Here is a 25570-nt window from a genome sequence, read left to right on the forward strand (position 1 = left end):
GTTCCACCTTTGCATTGTCTACATTGTCACAAACCTGACGATGTCGGTGGACTCACCTTGTACCGTGGCAGAAAATCAGGAACCAAAGCAGTTTAAATTATGTTGGCAGCCAGTTTCTAAAGCATAAATCCAGAAATACAAATGAGTGTCATCCTGTACTCTTGTTTTCCGACCCTTCTGGGTTTGAGGATAATGGGGCCCACAGAGGGCCACCTGACGTAAGATGATGTAACACAGAAATAATAATTGTCTCCTGTGGCATCATCACCTGCAATGTTTGGGTACTTGCATGTTACATGTTCACTTACACACCAAAGAGTTCCTTCAATTTTACATGAAAAATCAGAAGGATGCTCATCTGTAAGAGGTATTTTCATCCTACGCCAACAGGATCCAACAAGCACCAACGATCTTGTTCAGATTCAGTGGATTTAGTGCAGTTTAGTGGTTTGCAAAGTTTTTGAGTCATGCTTTATTGGTGAGGTAGAACATGATCACCAATATTGAAGCAAAATGTTAAAAATAAGATTGTACTTGTGGAATGATCACATGAATAATCCACATGGGCCAAACATTTTTTCCCTGCAGGGTGGCGAACAAGATGACTAAAAAAAGAAGAAGTTAGATGGATGTTCACCGAACTTGGTGGCAATATTACTTGGGCTGATATCTCGATATGGTTAACGTTGGGATAGGATCAGGCAAAGTCAAGGTCAAATAAAAATGTGTAGCAAAGATATATTTTCTGCTATATCTCCACAACCAATAAAGTTGAGAAATGATCTAAAGTTGATATTGATCACCAAAATATTTGTTATTAACTGGTATAAGCAGTGTCATTATGAAGACGCTTGTTCAGAGTGTTTGCATCAGTCCCATGATGCCTTTCATTATACACTCAACAAAAATATAAACGCAACACTTTTGGTTTTGCTCCCATTTTGTATGAGATCAACTCAAAGATCTAAAACTTTTTCCACATACACAATATCACCATTTCCCTCAAATATTGTTCACAAACCAGTCTAAATCTGTGATAGTGAGCACTTCTCCTTTGCTGAGATAATCCATCCCACCTCACAGGTGTGCCATACCAAGATGCTGATTAGACACCATGATTAGTGCACAGGTGTGCCTTAGACTGTCCACAATAAAAGGCCACTCTGAAAGGTGCAGTTTTGTTTTATTGGGGGGGATACCAGTCAGTATCTGGTGGGACCACCATTTGCCTCATGCAGTGCAACACATCTCCTTCGCATAGAGTTGATCAGGTTGTCAATTGTGGCCTGTGGAATGTTGGTCCACTCCTCTTCAATGGCTGTGCGAAGTTGCTGGATATTGGCAGGAACTGGTACACGCTGTCGTATACGCCGGTCCAGAGCATCCCAAACATGCTCAATGGGTGACATGTCCGGTGAGTATGCCGGCCATGCAAGAACTGGGACATTTTCAGCTTCCAAGAATTGTGTACAGATCCTTGCAACATGGGGCCGTGTATTATCCTGCTGCAACATGAGGTGATGTTCTTGGATGTATGGCACAACAATGGGCCTCAGGATCTCGTCACGGTATCTCTGTGCATTCAAAATGCCATCAATAAAATGCACCTGTGTTCTTCGTCCATAACAGACGCCTGCCCATACCATAACCCCACCGCCACCATGGGCCACTCGATCCACAACATTGACATCAGAAAACCGCTCATCCACACGACGCCACACACTCTGTCTGCCATCTGCCCTGGACAATGTGAACCGGGATTCATCCGTGAAGACAACACCTCTCCAACGTGCCAAACGCCAGCGAATGTGAGCATTTGCCCACTCAAGTCGGTTACGATGACAAACTGGAGTCAGATCGAAACCCCGATGAGGACGACAAGCATGCAGATGAGGTTCCCTGAGATGGTTTCTGACAGTTTGTGCAGAAATTCTTTGGTTATGCAAACCGATTGTTCCAGCAGCTGTCCGAGTGGCTGGTCTCAGACGATCTTGGAGGTGAACATGCTGGATGTGGAGGTCCTGGGCTGGTGTGGTTACACGTGGTCTGCGGTTGTGAGGCTGGTTGGATGTACTGCCAAATTCTCTGAAACGCCTTTGGAGACGGCTTATGGTAGAGAAATGAACATTCAATACACGAGCAACAGCTCTGGTTGACATTCCTGCTGTCAGCATGCCAATTGCATGCTCCCTCAAATCTTCCGACATCTGTGGCATTGTGCTGTGTGATAAAACTGCACCTTTCAGAGTGGCCTTTTATTGTGGGCAGTCTAAGGCACACCTGTGCACTAATCATGGTGTCTAATCAGCATCTTGATATGGCACACCTGTGAGGTGGGATGGATTATCTCAGCAAAGGAGAAGTGCTCACTATCACAGATTTAGACTGGTTTGTGAACAATATTTGAGGGAAATGGTGATATTGTGTAAGTGGAAAAAGTTTTAGATCTTTGAGTTCATCTCATACAAAATGGGAGCAAAACCAAAAGTGTTGCGTTTATATTTTTGTTGAGTGTAGTTGCAGTAGTGTGATGGAATATATGAGTCAATTACAGATTGGAATGAAAAAAGGTCCATGAAGGGAACAGCTGGACAAACAATGTTCCAGGTGCTGGTTTGCAGTCGATGAACCCTCAAGAATTATGAGGTCAATGGACAGATGTGTTTGGTGATGCCAATACCTTTGTAGGAGAATGAAGGTTCAAATGTTTAGGGTCCAGGTGCTTCCAGTCTTACTCATGTCTTACTGTATGATTATGCGACCTGGATGTTAACTAGTGCTCTAAGGTGATGACTGGATGTCTTTGCTACCAGGTCTCTTTGAAGGATGACTTTGTGTCAAATGAGTGGCTATTTAAGGAGACTAAGATGAGGAGTGTCGTTTGCATTGTGAGGGAGCATCAGCTTTGACATTCTGGCCATGTGGTGCTTTTCACTAGGTGTGATCCAATGCATAGGTGCCTGAGTGTTGAGGACTTCAGTTGTTGGAGAAGGTCAAGAAGACACCCATGCTTCATCTGGCTGCAATGGCTAGATGTTTACCATTGAGAGGTGGGAATGTACCGGTTGTGTGCCTGAGAGGTTTGGATCCAGAACACAATTAGTTCCACAGTGTTGTGAATGCAGCAGTAAAGCAGGGGAGGTGATGGTCTTGTGGTTAAGGTGTTGGGCTTGAGTCCAGAAGATCATGGGTTCAAATCCCCACCTGACTGGAAAATCACTAAGGGCCCTTGGGCAAGGCCTTTAATCCCCTATTGCTCCCGGTGTGTAGTGAGCGTGTGTAGTGTGTATGGCAGCACCCTGACATTGGGGTGAATGTGAGGCATAATTGTAAAGCGCTTTGAGCATCTGATTCAAATGGAAAAGCGCTATATAAATGCAGTCCATTTACCATTTCCATTTAAGCACTGTACCAAGGCACGCTCCCATGTAGGGAGCGTGCCTTGACTTGGGGGAATACCACCCAAGGTGGTTGAAAACTCTTGAGTTAAGGTGCCATTCCCCCCCCCCCGCCGACACACAGCCACACACATCTAGGAGACAAAAGTATCATGGAAAAAAAAAAAACTGTGTGGGTGTGCAGCATTGTGACTCCCATGCCTCCAAGTTTGTGGGAGACACAGCCAGCACCATCCAAAAGAAGGATATTGGGTGGTGGTGGTGGTAGTGGGGTGGGGGAGTGAAAAGGGGACTTCTAGTTTAAAAGAGAGTTAGCGCGGGAGCTCACTGTACCTCTCTAATATGGCGGCACTGTTGACCTGTTCACGCGAGAGGTCCATACGGCGTGTGTGGCGCTCTGTGAGTCACGTGATGTGTCTGCGCTCCTCCGTCCAGCAGCAGCCCCGCAGGGACTCTGGTTTTTTTTTTTTTTTTTTTTTTTTTTTTTTGTTAACCCGGCGTAACGTCACTGTTCCGAACGCTCGGAGAATGACAGGGGACACCCCCAAAGTGGTAAATTATTAAACACTTCTAAATCATTTTATTTTTTTTTTTTCCCGCTCCGGTTTATTGTAACTTATTTTATTAGCTCATGTGTTAGCCGGTTGTGTGCTAGCTAACTAGCCGCTCTTGTTAGCAGCAGTAGTGTCAAAAGTACAAGTTGAATTTCTGATTTAGTAGATGTGTGCACACGCCTGCTAAAATATTCAGTGTGATAATTTTAATATATATATATATAATATATGTTTGTGGTTTGAGCTGTAACGTGGTTAATTAGGAGAAGTTTGTCGTGTTATTACAGTTTGGATGAGATCAGAGATGAGGGAGGTTGTGTGATATTTGTGTGCTCAGGTCCCTGACATTGCTGCTATCTGTACATCAATTTGTCAGCAGCGGAGACATTCTGTCCCTCAGAAGCAGACAGCAAATGAAAACAACAAAGTACATGTGCTGGTCACCATAGCCTTGATCCAGACCACCTTCATACACACTACATCATGTTCCTCAAACACTCTGTTTCAGGCTCATGACAGGAAACAAGTTTGATATAAAAACACTTGGTACCATTGAAGATTTCATATTGTTTGTCTCTAAAGTCATGCACCCTAATAAGGAACTGGTTCTGTTCGTGTTTAGATAAGGTTACAGCGCTCCCCCCCCCCCAAATTTAAACTGAATATTCTAATTGAGTGCATCTTTAACGAGGTTGAGTTTGATCATAATAAACCTGTAAGGACCGCCCACTTTACCAAACAGAGTATTGATTATTGCAATCCACGAAGTGGCTACTGATACAATAATAAAGGATTATTAACTGAGTGCGAGGTCTGTATGGGAAATTATCAGGCCAGGGTCGTGAGGTCAGTGCAAAAAACACTGAGGTTTGATGTTCCCATACAGATGGAGCAAGCGAGGTTAATAATTTGTTTATTATATGGCTACTATATGTATAAAAACATGCAAACTTGCGGTATTGCCTGACTATGAAAGCTGCTTTAGCTCATAGTCAGATCTGTTCGCTTCACCTCTGTGAAAACTTGCTAACAGATGGTCCAGTTGTTAACTGGTAAGCTTTCAATCTGCGTGTTTTTTTCCGATGCTGTTTAGATATTTATGGATTATGTTCATGTCCGACTTGGTTTTTCTAATCGTGTTTTTAAACTTTCTGGTTTGTAATGAATGTGATATGCTTTCTGGACGGATTGTCATGGTAACCAGTCTGATATTTTCGGAAATATTTATGCACACTCAGCCACACAACAGGACATATTGCCTCACAGCCACTTCTCTACACAACCATACCACTTATTTCGCTGCTACGTCCGTGTCTTCACACTCTTGTAAAATGTCAAAGGTCAACACAAGACTAGTCATACGAACGTTAAACTTTGCAAGTTTAACCTCTCTGTTGTGTCGTCACCCCCCCCCCTTGTGGCGCAAACACATGATCTCCCGTATGGGAGGCAGGTACTCTGACCACAAGGCTAAAACCCGTGGGCTCTAGCATCATTTGGTGTTTGGGAGTGAAGTTTAATGACTTAAAATGTGCTCCTGCCGGCCCCGTCACACAAGTTTAAAACAAAACATATCCAAAAGTAGTAGGCGGGGCAATAGGTAAATGTGGGAGTTTCTCTATGATCGGAACATGGCAGTAAAATGGATGGTTGCCAACTTTCCAGCATGATTTTTTTTTTCCCCAAACTGAGATTTATTTACTAAAATTTTCACATATAGTATGCAAAAAAGATTTCATAGCACATACCAAGGGTGACAACAGGGAAAATTGAAGTTCCATTGTTTATTTTTTACAGGAAAAAAATAGGCTTGTTGTTGTCCCCAACTTTTCTTTTTGTGTATTTTTGTGACATAAGTACAGCAACTTTTTAAGCCAATATTAAGATATATTTAAAAGCCATAGATTTCACTGAATTTGTCATCAATTATTAGATACTAGATATAATGATAATCCATATGCAGATTTGATCGCCACATACCTTATTGCGATTCTCTTTTTTGACTTCAAAGTTTGATGTTCATGATGTAAGATTTGGTGTCTCCTTGATTCCACTGTAATTGCTTAATTTGGATTTGTGTGAGAACAAAACATGATGAGAAATTCACATTCACAAAGTGTATTTTTATTTACTTCCTGATTATTTATTGAGCAGAAAATAATAAATACACTTGCAGAATAGCTATTGTACATTTTTACTCTTGTTTACTGAAAAAACACCAATTCGTGTCTGGCAGGAATTTTTACATTGTGACCAAAGCTTATAAAGCGCCAAGCTCTGCCTGGGAATTTATCTTGATTATAAATATCAAGTTTCTGGTCATGGAAGTGAATATTCTGTTGGATTCTTGTTTTTAAGTAGCTGTTATGGCCTGTGGCAGTGGACCTGTACCTGCTCATAGTTAACATGTAACTCTGTCATGTCCAAAGTTCACATCTGTGTTGGTTTGGGAGTTTTGCTGAATAGACTATTGATAGACTGTCTTTTACTTTCAAAGTAGGCAAATAATCATGGAGAGTAAAATCCCCATCATTCATAATTGTTTTACATCTTTGTGTCTGGTTGGCTGGAAATCCCAATTTTGTGTTGTAATAATTTGAAAAGGAGCCAGTAGTATAAAAATCAGGGATAAATCCAAAGTTCACTTGAAAACACAGACTCGATAATCTCACACTCAAGAGACAGTTTCTTGGTTACAGGTGAGTTATGTCTGTTACAAATACAATTAAGACTGGATTTGAGTTATTTATTTGTCTGTTAGCAGGATTGCGTCAAAACTACTGCACAGATTTTGACAAAGTTTTCGCCACAGATTAGGCCATGGAAGACTCCATTAAATTTGGGAAGTGATCCGGATTCAGATATAGACTTTGAAGGATTACTTCTGAACTACTTCATGGATTCTCACCAAATTTGCACCACAGATAGATATTAGGCCATGGAAGACTCCACTGAATTTTGGAGGTGATCTGGATCCAGATTGGCAGACATCAGAAATCTCTGATTGCTCTTGTTTTTTAAATTTATTTTTTTCTGTACCTGATTCTTATGCGGTGTTGTTCTATTCCTAAGTTAAGGTTGTGTTTGCATCATATGGCACTCCTCCGTCGATATCCACATCCAAGCTCTTCACAGCAAGCAACCAGATGCTTCAGCTCACTCAGGTGAATGATGACCCCCCAAAAAACAAAACAGAAACTTTATCATCTTGTGTTTTTTAAAGCTAATTTTGTCCCGATGAAATTGGACTGTTTGTTCCTTTCAGGGAGGGAAAGCAGCACCGAGGAGTGCTGTGGAAGACGATTATTGGCGTGTGTGTCGGCGTCCCTGTGGCAGTGGGCGTCCGGTACGTGGCTTCAGAGCCCAGAGAGAGGAGGAGAATGAGGGTTGTGATAGAAGGATTTGGTCGCTTCTTCAGGTCGGTTTCTGCTCCCACACTCTTACAGTTCACCCTCAAAAAAAAAAAAGATGTTTTCCAGAAGATCCTTAAATAACACAAAGTTTGATACTTATTTGTTACTAGGTTATGAAATTTGTTTAAGCCAGCCGTCACCGCTGTGCCAATGTCACACTGAGAACTAAACTTGAGTAAAGTTTATTCCTGTGTGTTCAGATCTTTGTCTGTTGGACTCTATATCTCTGTGGACTACTGGTGGACCACACATGTAGCGCTCCGCGGCCTGGATGAGGTATGTTCCATTTAACTCCCTGGACTGCAAAAACAAGAGTATATATATATTTTTTTCACAAGCAAGAAACTTTTAGTCAAATTTCAATTTTAATACACAAAACGGTATGTTGTAGTAAATTATTTGCAGAGTGAAATATTGTGAAAATTCAATGCGAAGCTTCAAACGTGGGCGCACTTATATAAAGATCAACTGATGGGACAACAGAAAACAACATATATTTATACACATTATGCAGTAATGAATTATGCAGAGACTCTTTACAAAATAGTTATATAATAATTGTACACATATAAAAATGGTATGTAACGTCAGGCTTTGGGTCAAGGACAAATCAAATCAATTTTATTTATATAGCGCCAAATCACAACAAACAGTTGCCCCAAGGCGCCTTATATTGTAAGGCAAGGCCATACAATAATTACGGAAAAACCCCAACGGTCAAAACGACCCCCTGTGAGCAAGCACTTGGCAACAGTGGGAAGGAAAAACTCCCTTTGGAGTTGGTCAAGTTGATCAAATTATTTAATATCAACTAAATGCAGTGAATCATGATATTGTTTCCACAAATCAGCTACATAAGGATTTGAGGTTTTGTGGTGGCAGCTAGTAGTTGGACATCGTTGTTAACCGGATACTTGAGTTTATCTGTATCTCTCTTTATGTGGCTGTTGGAACTCTTGTTTGCTAGTTCCTTTATTACCTCCGCCAAGGAGGTTATGTTTTCGGTCGCGTTTGTTTGTTTGTCTGTCTGTCAGCAGGATAACTCAAAACATTTTGAACGGATTTTGATGAAATTTTGTGGAGTGGTTGGAAATGACAAGAGGAACAAGTGATTAAATTTTAGTGGTGATCCGGATCCGGATCCTGATGCTAACGCGTTAGCATGTCTATTGCATTTTCAGTGTTAAAAGTTAGCATTAAGCAGTTGCAGCTGTCATCACGTTCGGGTGCATTTGTTTTCAAATTGTAATATTTCTTAAATTTATTTTTGTGGAGTGGTTGGAAATGACAAGAGGAACAAGTGATTAAATTTTAGTGGTGATCTGGATCACGATGCTAACGCGTTAGCATGTCTATGGCATTTTCAATGTTAAAAGTTAGCATTAAGCAGTTGCAGCTGTCATCATGTTAGGGTGCATTTGTTTTCAAATTGTAATGTTTCTTAAATTTATTCTTGTTTATAGAAATTATGTGGAGTGGTTGGAAATGACAAGAGGAACAAGTGATTAAATTTTAGTGGTGATCCGGATCACGATCCAGATCCCGATGCTAACGCGTTAGCATGTCTATGGCATTTTCAATGTTAAAAGTTAGCATTAAGCAGTTGCAGCTGTCATCACGGTCGGGTGCATTTGTTTTCAAATTGTAATATTTCTTAAATTTATTTTTGTTTATATAATGATTATTATATACAATTTTAGAGAAAGAGACAAAAAGAAATAGATCACTGTGCCAAGGAGGGAATCTCTTTGGGGTCAGTGACCTTATGGCCTTGTTTAGAGAAGTATTTCATCAATGTTAAAAAATTCATATGTTTGCAGTTTAGTTGAATAATAAATTGAATTTTGTCTCTTATTTGTTTTTGTCTTTTGTTAAGCACATGCAATATCAATATCAGTGCTCAGATGACAGTAGCTTCTGGGAAAGGTGCAAGTTGCAATAAACTGTGATGCCAAGCGCTAAGGATACATGCTATCCAGTCACAGCAGATGAACTGTGATGGAATGATGAAACTTTTTTTACTACTGAGCAAACATCGTTAGACTTTTTTAGGTTCAATGATTCCACGGCGTGTAGATGTTATAACGTCAGTGACCCCACGGCCTTGGCGGAGGTTTGCACTCTCTGAGTGCTTCTAGTTGTCAAATGTCTCCTTCTGAGATCTTCTGCAGCTGTGTTAGGCAAATATGGGATATGTGCATTTTCAATGACCAGTACATATTTTTGTTGTATTTTGAAAACAAGGCGACCGGCTGATTTATATAATGCTGATTTTTTTTTAAATTTATTTATGTAATACAAAACACAACCGTCTCCCACTGCTAGAGCAGCCCATCCTATTTGGACGAAATGTCAGCCTGCCACCAGAGGGCAGCGGACTGCATGCTGGAAGGAGCTGTAAGAAACGGAGGAGTGTACATCAAACTCGGCCAAGGTCTGTGCTCCTTCAACCACCTCCTACCGCCGGAGTACATTCGCACCCTGCGAACGCTGGAAGACAAGGCCTTGAACAGAAGATACAAGGAGGTGATAACCCAAACGGGAGCAATGTCGTTTACTCAGCCAAGGGGTACAACTAGAAATGTCTCACACCGTTTTTCCACAGGTGGACGCTCTCTTCCAAGAAGACTTCAACAAATCTCCGCAGCAGCTTTTTAAAACATTTGACTATGAGCCTGTCGCTGCGGCCAGCTTGGCCCAAGTTCATAAAGCTGAATTGTTTGATGGGACTCCTGTTGCTGTGAAAGTGAGTGTTGGTTTTCTTTGCAGACAACATTATGATACAAGAAACAAGTGTATCGATTGTTCACAGTTTTGTAACAACACATTACAAGTGGATGCTCCATACGTTTTACTCCCTGCAGCCTACAAATGAACATTATCCTCAGGACAGCCTCAGTATTGTTACAAAGCATGTGCTGCTTCTTCGTCATTTCCAGTTTTTTAAAAAATAGTCATATATATAGTCATGCTAAAATTGTCACTCTTGATTTTCAAGTACATAACTCACAATATCTTTCTGCATAAATGCAAACAAACAAATAGTGTGGAATTCCGTCTCTTTTCCTTACTGCAGGTGCAGTACATTGACCTCAGGGACCGGTTTGATGGAGACATCAGGACATTGGAGATCCTGCTGGATATTGTTAAATTCATGCACCCCACTTTTGGATTCCGATGGGTGCTTAAGGTGTGGAGCTGGACTAACCCTGCTGCATTTATACATGCAGACTGTATACACAGATTTCAATCTCATTTCTGTAGGACTTGAAGGGAACGTTGGCTCAGGAACTGGACTTTGAGAATGAGGCCAGAAATTCTGAGAGGTGCGCAGAGGAATTGAAAGGCTTCAGATTTGTTGTTGTCCCCAAAGTGTTTTGGGAGCAGACAAGTAAGGTGAGTTTATGATTTTAGGACGTCGTAGAATAAGTGTCCGTATTAGTTTTCCTCGACTAAATCTTCTTTTACTCCCCCATCCAAAGAGAGTTTTGACGGCAGAATTTTGTGAAGGCTGCAAAATCAACAACATAGAAGAACTTAAAAGACAAGGATTGTGTTTGAAAGATGTAAGTTGATGCTTTCTGCACAGTTGAGTGTTGTCATGACACTGTTGTTAATCAAATATTTGTCTGTTAGATTGCAGACAAACTGATTCAGATGTTTGCTGAGCAATTATTCTACACAGGTTTTATTCATGCTGACCCACATCCTGGTAATGGTGAGTACTTAATATATCTGAGTATGTGTGTAGTAGCAGTAGAAATTGTTACACACTCATAGTACTGGAATTATTGTGGTGGCTGATGGGTTGCAGTTGACATGGCGTTTAAAAGTTGCACACAACTGAGTGAAACGATCCAGGGTCATTGTTTTCTTCATGAGCAGTAGGTGTCGCTTCGCCAAAGGTCTTGGAATGTTCAACACTAGTTTGATACCAAACATTAACAAAAGGCAAACAGTGGTTGTTTTTCTGCAGAGATGGTTTTATCCAATCGAAACTAGTTTTCAGGGTGTAACTGATTATCAAACAGGCTTGGGGGCTCAGTGTGCTATAGTGGAACAGATAATGAAGAAAAAAAAAATTGTGCATTTATTAGAACAAGTACCAAATTTGGTTGGTGATTCTCATCATATCTGGTCCATTGGCCACTTGAAAATTCAAGGTGGTGCCCATTTTCCAAAATGACATTGAAAATCAGTTTTTGCATTGAAATGCTCCTATTTGATGGATTAAAATGATATTGATGTCAAATTACATTTAATTATATTTTATTGTGTGTGCCATTTATTGTGTTTTATTTGCTTATGTTTAAAATTAGAGTGAAGTTTATTACATTTAGTATGAACGGTTTCTACCCAGCACACGGTTTGAAAGTATTCATCTCTTAACCACCTGGACAACTGAGAGCCTACACAGAAATATTCATCTCTTAAAACTCTTAATATTTGCAGGCATCATGATCAAATGGTAACTTATAGCACTAAGGGTCTTACATTGTTGTTGAACATGAAGTTAAAAATCAGACCGCAAAACCTACAATTTGACACAAAGGTCACATGAATCAAATAAGTCAAGACATTTTTGGTGGTGGTGAGGAATTTGGGGGTTGATTTGGCGGCCATCTTGAAATTAGCTGCCGTCGTGGATTTCCCTGATGCTGCAAAACAGATCTATTGTGATCTTTGCATTTCAGTGCAAAAAGTAATTTTCAGTTGGTCACTTTGGCGGCCATCTTGGAAAATGAGCACCATTTTTAACACCCATCTTACTCTTGTAGTGTTAAAACTTTATGAAGACGTTACGGTGCCGCTGTTAGAACTCGGATCTGTGTAGTCATTTGTGCTAAACTTTAAATCTACAATCTGTTTGTGGTAAATTTAACACATTGAAAACCTTTAAGAGATCTTTGTGCTGAATTAACTTGTTGGCAGTTCTCGTGAGACCCGGTTCTGGTAACAAGGCCGAGCTGGTGCTGTTGGATCACGGGCTGTACGAGTACCTGAGTCCACAGTAAGAATACAATGAGTTTCTTTAAAATAAATAAATAAACAATTTCTTTATCCCAGTTATCGTCTTACCAGCTGTCACCTTTGAACTTCCAGTGACAGAGTGGCTCTGTGCAAACTGTGGAGGTCCATCGTCCTGCGAGACGAGGCTGGAATGAAGACGTACTCCAACGCACTCGGGGTGAAAGGTGAAGACAAACATTCATACGAGGTCTATTAGAAAAGTATCCGACCTTATTATTTTTTTCAAAAACCATATGGATTTGAATCACGTGTGATTACATCAGACATGTTTGAACCCTCGTGGGCATGCAAGAGTTTTTTTCACGCCTGTCGGTTACATCATTCGCCTGTGGGCAGTCTTTGAGTGAGGAGTCGCCCACCCTCTCTTCAATTTTTTCATTGTTTAGGAATGGCTCAGAGACTGCTGCTTTGTTTGATCAAAATTTTTTCAAAACTGTAAGGCACAACTGAGTGGACACCATTCGATAAATTCAGCTGGTTTTCGGTAAAATTTTAATGGCTGATGAGAGATTTTGGTCTGTAAGTGTCGCTTTAAGGACGGCCCACGGCGCCTGACGGCGATCTGCGCTTCAAGGCGGCAGCGTCTCACCGTTTCAAGTTGAAAACTTTCACATTTCAGGCTCTGTTGATCCAGTAAGTCCTCAGAGAACAGAGAACTTTCAGAAGAAGTCAGCATGAGGAGTTTATTCGGACATTCCATTGTTAACGGACATTTTGTAATGAAAGAACGTGCGGGCAGAGTCGCATGTCGGGCTGGACCGCGGGGGGGTCGCGACAGGAAAAACACCTCCGTTGGAAACCTTAACGGACAAGTTGGAACATGCCCAAGCTGTTAAACAATTTCTCAGTTACTCACTTGTTGAAAGCCATCAAAAGCCGCCTGAATTTTACAAATGGTTTTCAACACGGAGGTGTTTTTCCTGTCGCGGCGCACACAGATTTGCTGAGTCGTCATGGAAATGACTCGGCGAATTTGCACGCATGTCTTTCATTAAAAAATGTCCTTAAACAGTGGAATGTCCGCATAAAGTCCTCATGCCGGCCTCTTCTGAATCTTCTCTGTTCTCTCACGACGTCCTGGGTCAACAGAGCCTTAAATTAGGATGTTTTCAGGTCGAAACAGGCCGACGACGGTGCCTGGAAGCGCTGCACGACGTCCTGCTCTGTGGGAAGTCCTTACAGCGACAGAAACACCCCATAATCTCTCATCAGCCGTTAAACTTTTCACCGAAAACCAGCTTAATTTCTCGAATAATGTCCACTCGGATATTCCTCACAGGTCCAGAAAAAATGTTGATAAAGCAACGTGCGCCGTCTGGAGCAGCGTGTGAAACAAAGGAATTCAGCCGAGAGGGCGGGACCACATCTCACTCAAGGCCTGCCTACAGGGAAATGACGTCACCGATACGCGTGAAAAAACTCACGCATGCGCACGAGGGTTCAAGCATGATTGGTGTAATCGTACGTCATTCAAATCCATATAGTTAAAAAAATAAATAAATAAAAGGGTCGGTTTATTATCTAATAGACCACGTACATTAGAGTAGTTTTACAACAAATGGACAAATATTAATTTAACTGAGACGGGGCACGTACCCACCGCGGCCTTCAAGAGAAATCTGTAAATGTTCAGAGGTATCAAGGTGTGCAGAGGTTTCAGTATACATACACATCATTTGACTTTCCTCTGCAGAGTACTTCCTGTTTAGCGAGATGCTGTTACAGCGTCCAATCAACATGCGGGAGTTCGGTCTGGCTAACATCCTGAGTAAGGAGGAGATGGCCTACATGCAACAGATGGCCCTCCATCAGTTTGAGAGCATTATGCAGGTGTTGAAGTCGATGCCCCGCCCCATGCTGCTGGTCTTCAGGAACATCAACACCGTCCGCAGCATCAACGTCGCGCTCGGCGCGCCTGTGGACCGCTACTTCATCATGGCCAAGAGGTGAACACACCCTCTGACCCCGAGTACTTTGTTGAATTATTGATGAGCATGTGTGGGGGGGACCCACCTTCTCAGAGGAACATGGTAAGGTCCAGGCTGTTTTACACACTGGGCACATTCTGGGCTTGTCCAGTTGATCTCACTGTTGGAACAGAATCGACTCGCGTTCATGAATGTCTCGGCTACGCTGTTAGTGAACATTCAGACGCTTCAAATCGTCACCCTAGCACGAGGCTTTTGGTTTTTCAGTGCAGTTCGAGGCTGGGGGAGGATCCAGGCTGAGGGGGCGGGGCTGCTACAGAAGCTGCGTGTTTTCCGCTGGGCGTGGTCTACTTGGGAGAGCCTCAAGTTTGAGCTGGCTTTGAGGTAAGGAGAGTTTTACACAGCGATAAGAGTCTTTGGTGTGTGTGAGACCATCTGTCTGTGTCGCAGGTCAGAGATGCTGATGATGAGCATGACGCGCTCACTCCTCAATTTTCTCTCTTACTTTGGACTTGTATCGCTGGATGCCGACATGTATGAGTACCTGAGATGAAGATGGGATTGAGCGCTGCTGAAATGCTAAATGCTTCCAGATTGACACCAAATCACTTCCTGTACAGTTACAAACAGGGACAAAGTTGAGTCTGGGTGCATGCACCGGCGCCACACCACAACAGAACCACTTTGGGTCCTGGATTGCAACCACCCAAGCAGACAACTGGACAATCCCTTGTCAGAGTGGGCTTCCTCTTGGACTTCACCAGCCACTGGGATCCACAACATTGATGCATCAAAAACTGGTCTGCTCGGTTGCCGAGCCCAGCGCCTGAACAAAGTGTTTTTTGATTTTTAATGCAACATCTTTTTTGTATCGTAATGTGAATAAAGATAGTTTCCAAACGAGATCATGTTAGTTTGTGCTGTTTTCTCAGAGTTGTAGCTTCTGCTGGAGGCTCACCAAGCAAATGTTGAGTCATTCTGAGATTTAATGTTGATGGTGTTTGTTTGTAGTTCTCTGAAGGAAAATGTTTTGCAAAGGAACAGTTCAGTACTAAGTTTTTAAATTATTTGAAGTGATAATCAGCTTTATGACTGCACACTGAAGTCAAAAAGAACTTAGTGATAGTGATTGTCAGTCCGAACCTCACCTTCAAATATGAGAGTGATTGGGGCACATTTGATTAAGATATAATGTAAAATATACATTAAATTGGGTTTTCAATGTTACGACAGATCAATATGGCTTTGTCGATAGCAATTTTGACAGCTTCATCCTCTACCAGCAACCAGCCTGTACTCTGCTCACCCCTTACATCCTCACCCCAGCCCCAATGGGGCAGCCTTCACCCTGAAGGTCCAACCACACCAGAACATGTATCTGTATCACTTACGGCCTGCCTTCTCTGGACCCAGAGCTCTTCAAGCAGAACCTGCAGGAGCTCAACTATCAAGACCTTTTGAAAGTGAGATTTGTGTTTAGCGCAGTACCCCATGTCGCCTGCTAGGAGGCGACAGCTGCTCCAGAGGATGATGGAACACCTCCAATCAGCAGCAGTTGGACTGAGTTCTTTTCAACATCACACCTACACACGTGTGTGTGTGTGTGTGTATATATATATATATATATATAGATAGATGCATATCATGTCTCTATACAATTACTTTTCCTTATGTATACTCAAAGGTTACAAGTTTCAGATTCTAATTCAATGCTGCATGAAAAACAAATGTAGAGAAGGTTCATTAATGTGCAAATATACTCAGAAACCCAAGACAATCATATCCACTCCCCAGGTGTACCTCTGGTATAAGTATCAAGTGATTACCACTTATTCTGAGGTATCGTGTTCAAGGTGACCACATTGTGTCTGTCTCCATATTGGTAATAAACTGATTATGCTACAGATTAATATCACATTAATTTAGGCTGAAATTTGTTATATAACCATGTACACTCACAGGTCACTTTATTGGGTACACGTTGCTCTCAGTAGGTTGGACCCCTTTTACCTTCAGAACGTCCTTAATTCTTTGTGGCACAGATTCAACAAGGTGTTGGAAACAGTCCTCAGATGTTGGTCCATTCAACCAGTTTGTCCATTATCCTCTGACATCAACAAGGCATTTCATCCACAGAACTGCCACTCACTAAATATCTTTTTGGTCCATTCTCTGTAAACCCTAGAGATGGTTGTGGGTTAAAATCCCAGTAGATCAGCAGTTTGTGAAACACTCAGACCAGCCCGTCTGGTACCAACAACCATGCCACGTTCAAAATCACTTAAATCCTCTTTCTTCCCCATTCTGATGCTCAGTTTGAACTTCAGTGAGCTGTCTTCACCACGTCTGCATCCTTAAGTGCATTGACTTGCTGCCATGTGATTGGCTGATTAACTATTTGTGGTAACAAGCAGTTGAACAGGTGTACCTAATAAAGTGGCCCGAGTGTGTTAACTCTTCAACAGCTGTTGGTGATTTACACTCAGCCAAAGATCACTGGTGGAGATGAGCTGTCACTCCACTGCAGGTTTAAAATGTGCAGCACGTCTTCTGTCATTAACTGGGCGACCTTTGACACCCCCCCCCCCCCCCCCCCCCCACACACACACACACAGCAGAGGTGCAGATTGTTTCCTCATCCAAATATCTAATAAATATAAACTTCTTGCACAAAACATAATTCCACCTCAAACAAACAACTGGAAATCCTGGATTTTCAGTGTTAACCTCCTTCCTGCTGTGTCACTGCACACTCACCAAAGCCACATTAAGAACTCACTCTGGCTTATAAAGCTGTTTTTTAATGATTTTTCTATACAAAATAATAATAAAAAAAAAAAACTAAATCTGACAGGTCTTGAATGATGTCCTCGTCCCCTTGTGGATGTAAACAGGAACGTGTTTCTCAGAAGTGAGCCGTCACTCTGTCGATCTCCAGCAGGTCATCCAGGACCTCATATGGAAATAAAACCAGAATGAGAATCAACGTGAACCAAACAATTTTTTTTTTTTTTTGTCTTTATGGACTTACGATTTCGGGGCTGGTTCCAATCTTCTTGGCCAGCTCGCTGCGCTCCATGGTGCTGAGGTAGAGATACTTGTTGAGGAGTTCTCCGTCCAGGATGTTTCTCACAGCGTTCTGCAGGCTGCGTCTGTCGCTGTGCAACATTCTGCACACAAAACATCCAAAATCAATCACAAAGTGCACACGCAGTGGAGCAAAGATTAATGCTTGAATTAAACCGACACACTCGTCATGGTCACACCCAGCGTCCATGTTGTGTAAGGAGCTCATGTATTTAAGATCATCTGTGCGCCCGTGAATGTGGTGCTGCTGGACAGCCACTGTGAGGCAGCAGAAAGCCACCGTGCCTCACAGTCCACCAAAAACCTGATCTAAAATTTTTCTGCCGTTTAAACGGCAAAATAGTAACTGCCAGGTGCATTTTTACACAAAGAAATGGACATTAGTGCATCAAAGTAAAGCAAAACTGAAAACAAATGTTTGAATAAAAACAAACCCTTATGTAAAAATCCGGGGGGGGGGTTGGACAGGACTGGAAGGAGGAGCTTTGTGCATACGTCATGCATCACGGTGGCTTTCACAGAACCAAACGGGTACCCGCCCATCAAGACGTATGTAGAAAGGAGGTGTGAAGGCACCTGCACTATGTGCTGTAGATGGACAGCGCTAGGGGCACCACAGGTCATCTGCTCAGTCACTCTGAGGACATTACGTTTGGAATCATTCCTTTAATGAATTTGTAACTTTGGTTCAATCCCGTCTTTAAAAAGCAGCTTCCAAAAGCAAGTAAAACTCATTTTCAGCCCCACGTGTCGGCAGTAAGAACCTGAAGGCCTTTGGGTTTAATCCGGCGTGATGAGGCAACATGGTGGTGAGTCCGTTCTGCAGCATCAGCAGCCGGCGATACGTTTTCTCGAACATGGGAAGGAGCAGACCTATCCCTCCGTCCAGTGTGGCTGTGGAGACAGTTCAAACCCAGCTGAAGAGAGGTTCAACCACACAATCTTCTTTAAGCAACACTCTTGGTAACGACTTCACTGACGGTGAGAAACTGTTACTGTGACGGTCCGACAAAGGCCAATGTTTAACATTTTTCTTGCTGTGGTTATTTAAAAAAACAAACAAAAAAAAAACTAAAGATAAAAAAGTGACTCCCGTCATTTTACGACGACATCAGTTTCTACCCAGCCACAGATCACCACCTACCAAACCATGTGATGTGTTTGTTGTCCCAGGTCACGGTTTTTTTTGCTGGTCGTGTCCAGCGCTCCTCTGCATGGCATCCGCCAGAACGTGTTGATGTGAGCGCCCGCGTTGAAGTCCGCCCGCCTCAGCAGGCGCATCCCTCCGAAGCTCTCTTTGGCTGCAAACACAGACCTCGTGCTTCAATACGTGAACGTGAATTCATGGATTTACTTAACCCAAAAAAAAAAAAAAAAAGTCCCACTCACCTTCAGGTAAATACATGTATACAAAAAGGTTCTGGTCTCGATCGGACACTAAGAAACAAAAAGACATTTTAGTAACAAAAAGAAGAAAACTCTCCCAAAGGGCAAGTTTATGATCAGCGCCCGACTGATACAGGATTTTTTAAAACAGATACAGATGTGGTGATTCTAAAATCTGACAGATTAATGGGTTACACCCCCACCCCCCGACAGAAACACAGCATAAACCAACATTTCCCCTGATATTTATTTTGACACTAGCCATCACCAAGATAATATAATGAAGTCTGAGATGAAACCATGATTCATATCTCAAGAGGGTGGTGTGGGTTCATGGCCCCTCAGTGCCTGAAGTAATGGGCCATTTATTCCATATGATGAGACACCAATGGGTGTATGTGGAGCAGAATGAAATAAATACTTGAATATTGGTAATTTTTTTGTAAGAGCCATAATTTGAGCCAATTTAAGTTAAATATGATGCAAATTTTGTATTTCACATAATTTAAAGTTATGCATAGATCATACATTGTTTAAATGTCAAAAACATTGATATTAGAGGGAGATAGGATTCTTCAAAACTTTATCGGTTGGGCTCTAATTATGATAATTCTTTTTATACCCAAGAATCCAAGCTGGTTGTTATCCACCATGAACTCCACGCTGTAAACCTCCAAAGGTTTTGCATCCTGTGACCACAAAACAAGAGGAAAAGTATGAAAGACAGTGGCGGCTGAGGAACGACTAATTATCACATTTATATATTAAACAAGTACTGTATTTTACAGAGTATATAAGTCATACCGGTCCAATAATGCCTCTTTAAGAAATGAAAAAAAAAAAAGAAGAAAAAAAAATAGCTCCTCGTCCTCATTAATATTCCGATATATGCACCATACAACACTAAAATCTATCCAGCTCATCTGAGCCTAGTGTGTAACAGGTCCTGTTAGCGAGTTAGCACATCCACAAAGGAAGCAGCTACTGAACAACGTGATCTACAGCCGACAGCTGGACTGCGTGGCTGAATGTGGCCTGCTTTGTGATGTCACTTCCTCACCCGGCTGACGAGCGACAGCGTCTTGCTGGACTCCTGGTACCGAAGCAGTGAGATGCTCTTCATAACGTCAGCAGCTAAGATGAAGTTCTTGATGCTGAACATCTGGTGGATGTAGAGCTGGGTGTCGATGAAGGCCATGCCCGTCAGGTCGTTGTCCTTCAGGATCCACAGGAAGATCTGCACAAACACACACATGAATAAATAAATAGAATCCATGCAAATCACAATATTCCAGCTCGGTGCTGTATTTGTGAGAGGGTGATGGAGACCTTCTGACCGATGGCTGACACGAGGTAGCCGTTACAGTGACACAGAGCCGTCACTGGACCTTTCTGCTCCTTCTCATACAGGACTTTGAACTTGTTCTTGGTGAGGGGCTGACCTGGTTCTGGAACCACTTCGATCACGTCGAGGATCAAAATCTGACAAGAACAAACAAATACCCAGAAGATCAGAACAAATTACAGGCTTCAACGTTTAATTAAAGTCTCAGAAGATACTTTTAGCAGTCGGTTCCTCTTGAAATGTGTAAATTTGACTGTGTTGACTGGATGAAACCACAACAGGTACATTTCCAAGGAACCCAAGAATCCATTAATAACCAGAATATCAACAGTGTAACGCCCAGACTGCCCTCTACCGGTGTGACATTCTGCAAATGCTCATCGCTTCCTTTCTGACACGTGATTGGCGACATAGAAAACGAATCTCCAGGAAGCTTTCAGGTGCTAGAAGTCCTTCAAGCTTTTCCTGTAAAGGCACGAGGGAAGTCTACCCTAGACCGCACGCTGCTCAGCCACACAACACGGACCCAGATTAACACCCTGGGATTACTCAGAAGTACTGGGTTAAATTCCTGTTACACAGTTAATGTTATATTTCAATCACTACCTATCATGGACAGTTGTTCCAGAATGTTCAGTTCTTTGTCTGAACTCAGGAGATTATTCATTGATAAATACATGCACCATTTCTTCAGACTGTCCAGTAAAAAGAGACAATGATTTTATGTTTTACTTGATAAATTTACTTGATAATGCCACCAGTGACGGGCAGCACTCTACATTAAAAATACTCTAAAAACTCCAGAAGAGGGTGACATTCAAGAAAAATAAAAAAAAATGCCCTCAAATGCATTCAAAAATGCTCAAATTTCATGAGTATCTCTCAGGCTCCTGGGCATTTTTAGAGTTTTTATTTGTTTTCCAAAAGCCATTGTCATGCCTGATATGAACTTCCAATAATAAAATTCTTATTTCATATCTCAATTCCCCATGTGTGTTTTGGCGGATTGGCACGCTTGTGTGTGCAGTAAATGCGGGGAATAATTAAGTATTTTTTACACAGAACAGTAGTCTGAGCTCTGAATACTATTTATATTTATACCCAGTATTTCATGATCAAATCACTGCTTTGTATTTCTTCAGTTTCACAGAGGAAAAAAAAAAGAAAAGAAAAAAGCAAATGTGAACTGATAATTTAATTTGTGGCATTAAGCCCACAGCACGTGATGCTTGTGGGAGCTCTCACCCGCCCCCTACAGGTGACCTCCTCCCCCTGCATCACACAGGTGCCTGCAGCCACGTAGCCTTTCAGTCCAGACACCGTCTCCTGACTCTTCAGCGCCACCGTCTTCATACAGGTCACATGCTCCCACTCCTCCAGGTCGATCCTGTGGGACACAGGGAATCATGAAAATACTAATACTAATTTTGACCAGCTGGAATAAAATAAAGCAACATTATTAAAGACCAAAAGCAGTTAGAAGACTTTCAATTAACCACACTTCTTTTTAAATCAGTCAAAATTCGTATGTAATTGCATTTTGTCACCTACTAGTTCATATCAGATTACATAAGAACGATTATTGGCCGTTATTACATATGATTCCCAATATCTGATTTTTTTTGCACATATAAAATCTTGCTGCGATTTTTCCTCAGTTTTTCAAAATGCTAAGAGCATGACATGTTTTTCAAGGGTTTCATGTGGTGCAAGACCAGAAAACGGCTTCTGCTCAGAGGACAGCACACACAGATTAGCACATATTTTACCTGTTTGTCTTCTTTCAGTCTGCACCAATTAAATTAGATTATTAATTATAGATTACTTTTTTGTATCTCTATTCCTCCCAAAGTCACAATTTTTTAAAAGATGTTTAAAACTTTCCTCATTGCTCACAATGTTTTATGTTACTTTTTTTAAACCACAAAATACACCTGGTTTGATTATCAATTTATTTATTTATTTCCCTTTCTGAAATTGAAGACAACTGGGCATCAAAAATGGGGGACGGGAGACAGGCTTTATTTGCTCAGCAGTGCTCTCTGCTGCATGGAACCAAAATGCTGCCTCATGCCTGAAACACAAATCTTAATATTTATTTAAATACAAATTAAAACTGGTATTACCGTGTGTTGGGTATGGCCTCCCAGCTCACCGGGGAGATGAGCTGGATGGAGAATTTTTCCTGCTGAGGGTTTATGTAACGCTCATCTGTAGATTCACAAACAAAACAACATTATTTAAAACAGTTAGGAGCTCTGGTGGTGTTTAGGCGAGCATGAACCAGAACGTGTGTGACCTCTGTCTATGGTCTCGAACTCCTTCTCCTCTCCCGTCATCCGGGGGATGCGTGTGCACGGCTCTTTCACGCTGGTGCACACAGCGTATACCTGAGAGGGTGAAAAACCCAATAAACCAAACACCAAAAAAGAATCTCTTCGTATTTTTCTTTTTTAAAATCCATTCAACAGAAAAGTTTGGAACTACAGCGGTTTCACCTCAAACTTCTGAAGCCATTTTTTTTTATACCAAACTGTGTCGGTGTGTGAGGATTCAAACTTTAATCTCTGGCGTGTCTTTGAGGAGCCTTGCCTTAGACTCCACGTGGTAGGAGACGTAGTGAATGGTGCACCTCAGGGGGATTTTCCTGACAGGCCAGGGGGCGTCGTAGGACAGATAGGTGGGCAAGACACTGATCCTCAGCTCCCCCTTTGGGAGAAAAAAAAACACAAAAGAGATGAAAGAAAAAAATCAAAACATGCACATTATCCCTACAGTGAGAAGTCGTCCTACCTGCTTGTTGAAGTAGAGGAAACCTTTCGGGCAGTTGACGTTGTGGAACGGACAGAAAGACTCAATGGTTGCGTCGATGGTCATGGGGTGAAGCCTCATGGCTCCCCGAGAGGTGACGATCATCCAGTGAGGAGACGGACCGCAGATGAACACCTGAGCCAACGGCAACACGTCAGATGTTCCACGACTCACAGCTGCTGCCATATGTTTACATACACCATGTTCAATCTCCAATAATCCATTTTATCAAACAAACAGGGGTGGTGGTCAAGTGGTTAGTGTGCTTGGTTTCAGCGTGGAAGGTTCCTGGTTCAAACCCCACCCCTGCCACATTCCTCCATGTAATGGGAGTTGTGTCAGGAAGGACATTCGGCGTAAAACTTGAGCCAAATCAACATGCAGATCCACCTTGGATCTGCTGTGGTGACCCCGAGTGAAAAACAAAAAAAACAAGGGAGTATCCGAAGGGTCTTACTTACTACACGTATTAAGATATAATATCCACTTTACTTACACATGAACTTTATTTAAAAATAATAGTTATACAATATATTTATTTCAGTTAATGTTTAGTTTTCTTTGAAAGGAAAAACAAATAAACAAAATGATAAATAAATAGCTTGGAAACACCTCGGGATCCCGTGGGAAGAGATATAGGACTTGGCCGAGCATGGGGAAGTGTGGGTTGAGCTGCTCAGTCTGCTGCCACCATGACTCAGATCCAGATAAGCAGCAGAAAATGAATGAATGAATGTCAGACTAGCAAGGTATCGTTGCATGTGACTGTCGCAGAATTTGTTGTAAAAACAGTCAGATTTTCACTGTCATCAGATGTTTAAAATAAACACCAACCTATGTTTTGGGTCCCCCCCAAGCTACCATTGGAAGCAAACAACATCTTGGGGGAGAGTGGGAGTAGAGGTCCAACAATGCCTGATGATCACAACTAAAGAATTAATGAAGGAGTTGATAGGCATCAATTAGGAATGCGACACCGTCCATCTTGAAGCGAGGACTCAACTACATGAAAGGCCCTCGACCAAACTGCTTATATATATTTTTAATAATTGAATACACAGTTGTTCATGATCTCATGAACCTTTTGCAGGTGGCTCTTAAGGATGAACCTTTCTTGCAGAAACCAAAAACTGTGCTTTGGAAGCCTTGGCTCCTCCACTTTTACACAGAAGAAGGTCTGGGTCTACATTTCGGCACTTACAGAGAGCTACAATTAACCGAAGTAACCCCAAATTATGCCACTGAGTCATTCAGAAGCTTTTAAAAGTCATTCCTTTAATTTCTGGAATTTTTTGCAAACTCCCATACTGTTTAAAGAGGTAATTATGTTGGTGTATATATAGTAGTGTTCAGAATAATAGTAGTGCTATGTAACTAAAAAGATTAATCCAGGTTTTGAGTATATTTCTTATTGTTACATGGGAAACACGCTACCAGTAGATTCAGTAGATTCTCTCAAATCCAACAAGACCAAGCATTCATGATATGCACAGTCTTAAGGCTATGAAATTGGGCTATTAGTAAAAAAAAGTAGAAAAGGGGGTGTTCACAATAATAGCAGTGTGGCATTCAGTCAGTGAGTTTGTCAATTTTGTGGAACAAACAGGTGTGAATCTGGTGTCCCCTATTTAAGGATGAAGCCAGCACCTGTTGAACATGCTTTTCTCTTTGAAAGCCTGAGGAAAATGGGACGTTCAAGACATTGTTCAGAAGAACAGCGTAGTTTGATTAAAAAGTTGATTGGAGAGGGGAAAACTTATATGCAGGTGCAAAAAATTATAGGCTGTTCAACTACAATGATCTAAATAATCTACAAATATATCTTTACTCTTGCCACTGATAAGCAATCTATAAATAAAGTCTGAAGCCAGTCCATGAACTTCATCCAATCAAGTCAAAATTATGAATAAATACACTGCTGCAACAGCACCAGAGATTTGTAACTAAAATGAGCACATAGGCATCCAGAAATAGGTCCAGTGTGCACAGCTTGGAGTCTCGTGTTCAGTATGTGGTCCCATGATGGATCACCACCACTGAAGTCCACTGAATGCAGTGTGCCAACTAAAGAAATTTTACATTATTAATCCACAATATTGAAAGATTAGCATTTGTTCAAAATTCACAAAACATTTACAGCAGAGTTAAGTTTTTTTTTTTTTTTTAAATTGGAAACAATTCCCAATAATCCCAAATTAAAGAGCTGATAATACAGAAAAAAAGGCACTTCAATGCCTTTGCCATTCTAACCAGAATGGCAAAGGCTCACCCATTGATCAGCTCCAGAATGATCAAAGACAGTCTGGAGTTACCTGTAAGTGCTGTGACAGTTAGAAGACGCCTGTGTGAAGTTAATTTATTTGCAAGAATCCCCCCCAAAGTCCCTCTGTTAAATAAAAGACGTGCAGAAGAGGTTACAATTTGCCAAAGAACACATCAACTGGCCTAAAGAGAAATGGAGTAATATTTTGTGGACTGATGAGAGTAAAATTGTTCTTTTTGGGTCCAAGGGCCGCAGACAGTTTGTGAGACGACCCCCAAACTCTGAATTCAAGCCACAGTTCACAGTGAAGACAGTGAAGCATGGTGGTGCAAGCATCATGATATGGGCATGTTT

The 25570-nt window shown here is 41.7% G+C and overlaps 2 protein-coding genes across 3 annotated transcripts in view; one reads left to right on the forward strand and one right to left on the reverse strand.

Moving 5' to 3' along the window:
* Positions 1-3833: 3833 nt before the first annotated feature.
* Positions 3834-14896, forward strand: adck5 (aarF domain containing kinase 5). 2 transcript variants are annotated; one of them, XM_034161543.1, is made up of 15 exons: positions 3834-3950; positions 7025-7116; positions 7218-7370; positions 7566-7641; positions 9691-9891; positions 9971-10111; positions 10442-10555; positions 10630-10761; positions 10848-10931; positions 11002-11083; positions 12298-12376; positions 12469-12560; positions 14090-14342; positions 14592-14708; positions 14775-14896. In XM_034161543.1, the coding sequence occupies exons 1-15, from the start codon at positions 3927-3929 to the stop codon at positions 14875-14877; spliced, it is 1743 nt and encodes a 580-aa protein (XP_034017434.1). In that variant the 5' UTR covers positions 3834-3926; the 3' UTR covers positions 14878-14896. The 2 variants fall into 2 exon arrangements, with proteins under 2 accessions (XP_034017434.1, XP_034017435.1); XM_034161544.1 differs by lacking the exons at positions 3834-3950; positions 7025-7116 and having other exon boundaries at positions 7319-7370; positions 9696-9891.
* Positions 14897-17110: 2214 nt separating this feature from the next.
* The window catches only part of cpsf1 (cleavage and polyadenylation specific factor 1), a 33042-nt gene continuing 24582 nt past the window's right edge, over positions 17111-25570 (reverse strand). The window contains 14 exon segments of the mRNA XM_034161538.1: positions 17111-17277; positions 17356-17494; positions 18176-18305; positions 18556-18598; positions 18600-18712; positions 18801-18848; positions 19420-19486; positions 19858-20034; positions 20127-20279; positions 21388-21529; positions 22269-22353; positions 22442-22532; positions 22735-22851; positions 22936-23088. Coding sequence (XP_034017429.1) covers positions 17230-17277; positions 17356-17494; positions 18176-18305; positions 18556-18598; positions 18600-18712; positions 18801-18848; positions 19420-19486; positions 19858-20034; positions 20127-20279; positions 21388-21529; positions 22269-22353; positions 22442-22532; positions 22735-22851; positions 22936-23088 — 1506 coding nt within the window. The 3' untranslated portion in view covers positions 17111-17229.

This window comes from Thalassophryne amazonica, chromosome 20, assembly GCF_902500255.1.
Source record: "Thalassophryne amazonica chromosome 20, fThaAma1.1, whole genome shotgun sequence".
NCBI lineage: Eukaryota > Metazoa > Chordata > Actinopteri > Batrachoidiformes > Batrachoididae > Thalassophryne > Thalassophryne amazonica.

What these genes read in the sequence shown, in the direction of transcription:
- adck5 (XM_034161543.1), top strand. Translation starts at nt 3,927, where the DNA reads ATGACAGGGGACACCCCCAAAGTG. An exon ending in TGAACAGAAGATACAAGGAG is followed by an intron (nt 9,892 to 9,970) that starts GTGATAACCCAA and finishes GTTTTTCCACAG; the next exon opens with GTGGACGCTCTCTTCCAAGA. An exon ending in TACGAGTACCTGAGTCCACA is followed by an intron (nt 12,377 to 12,468) that starts GTAAGAATACAA and finishes TTGAACTTCCAG; the next exon opens with TGACAGAGTGGCTCTGTGCA.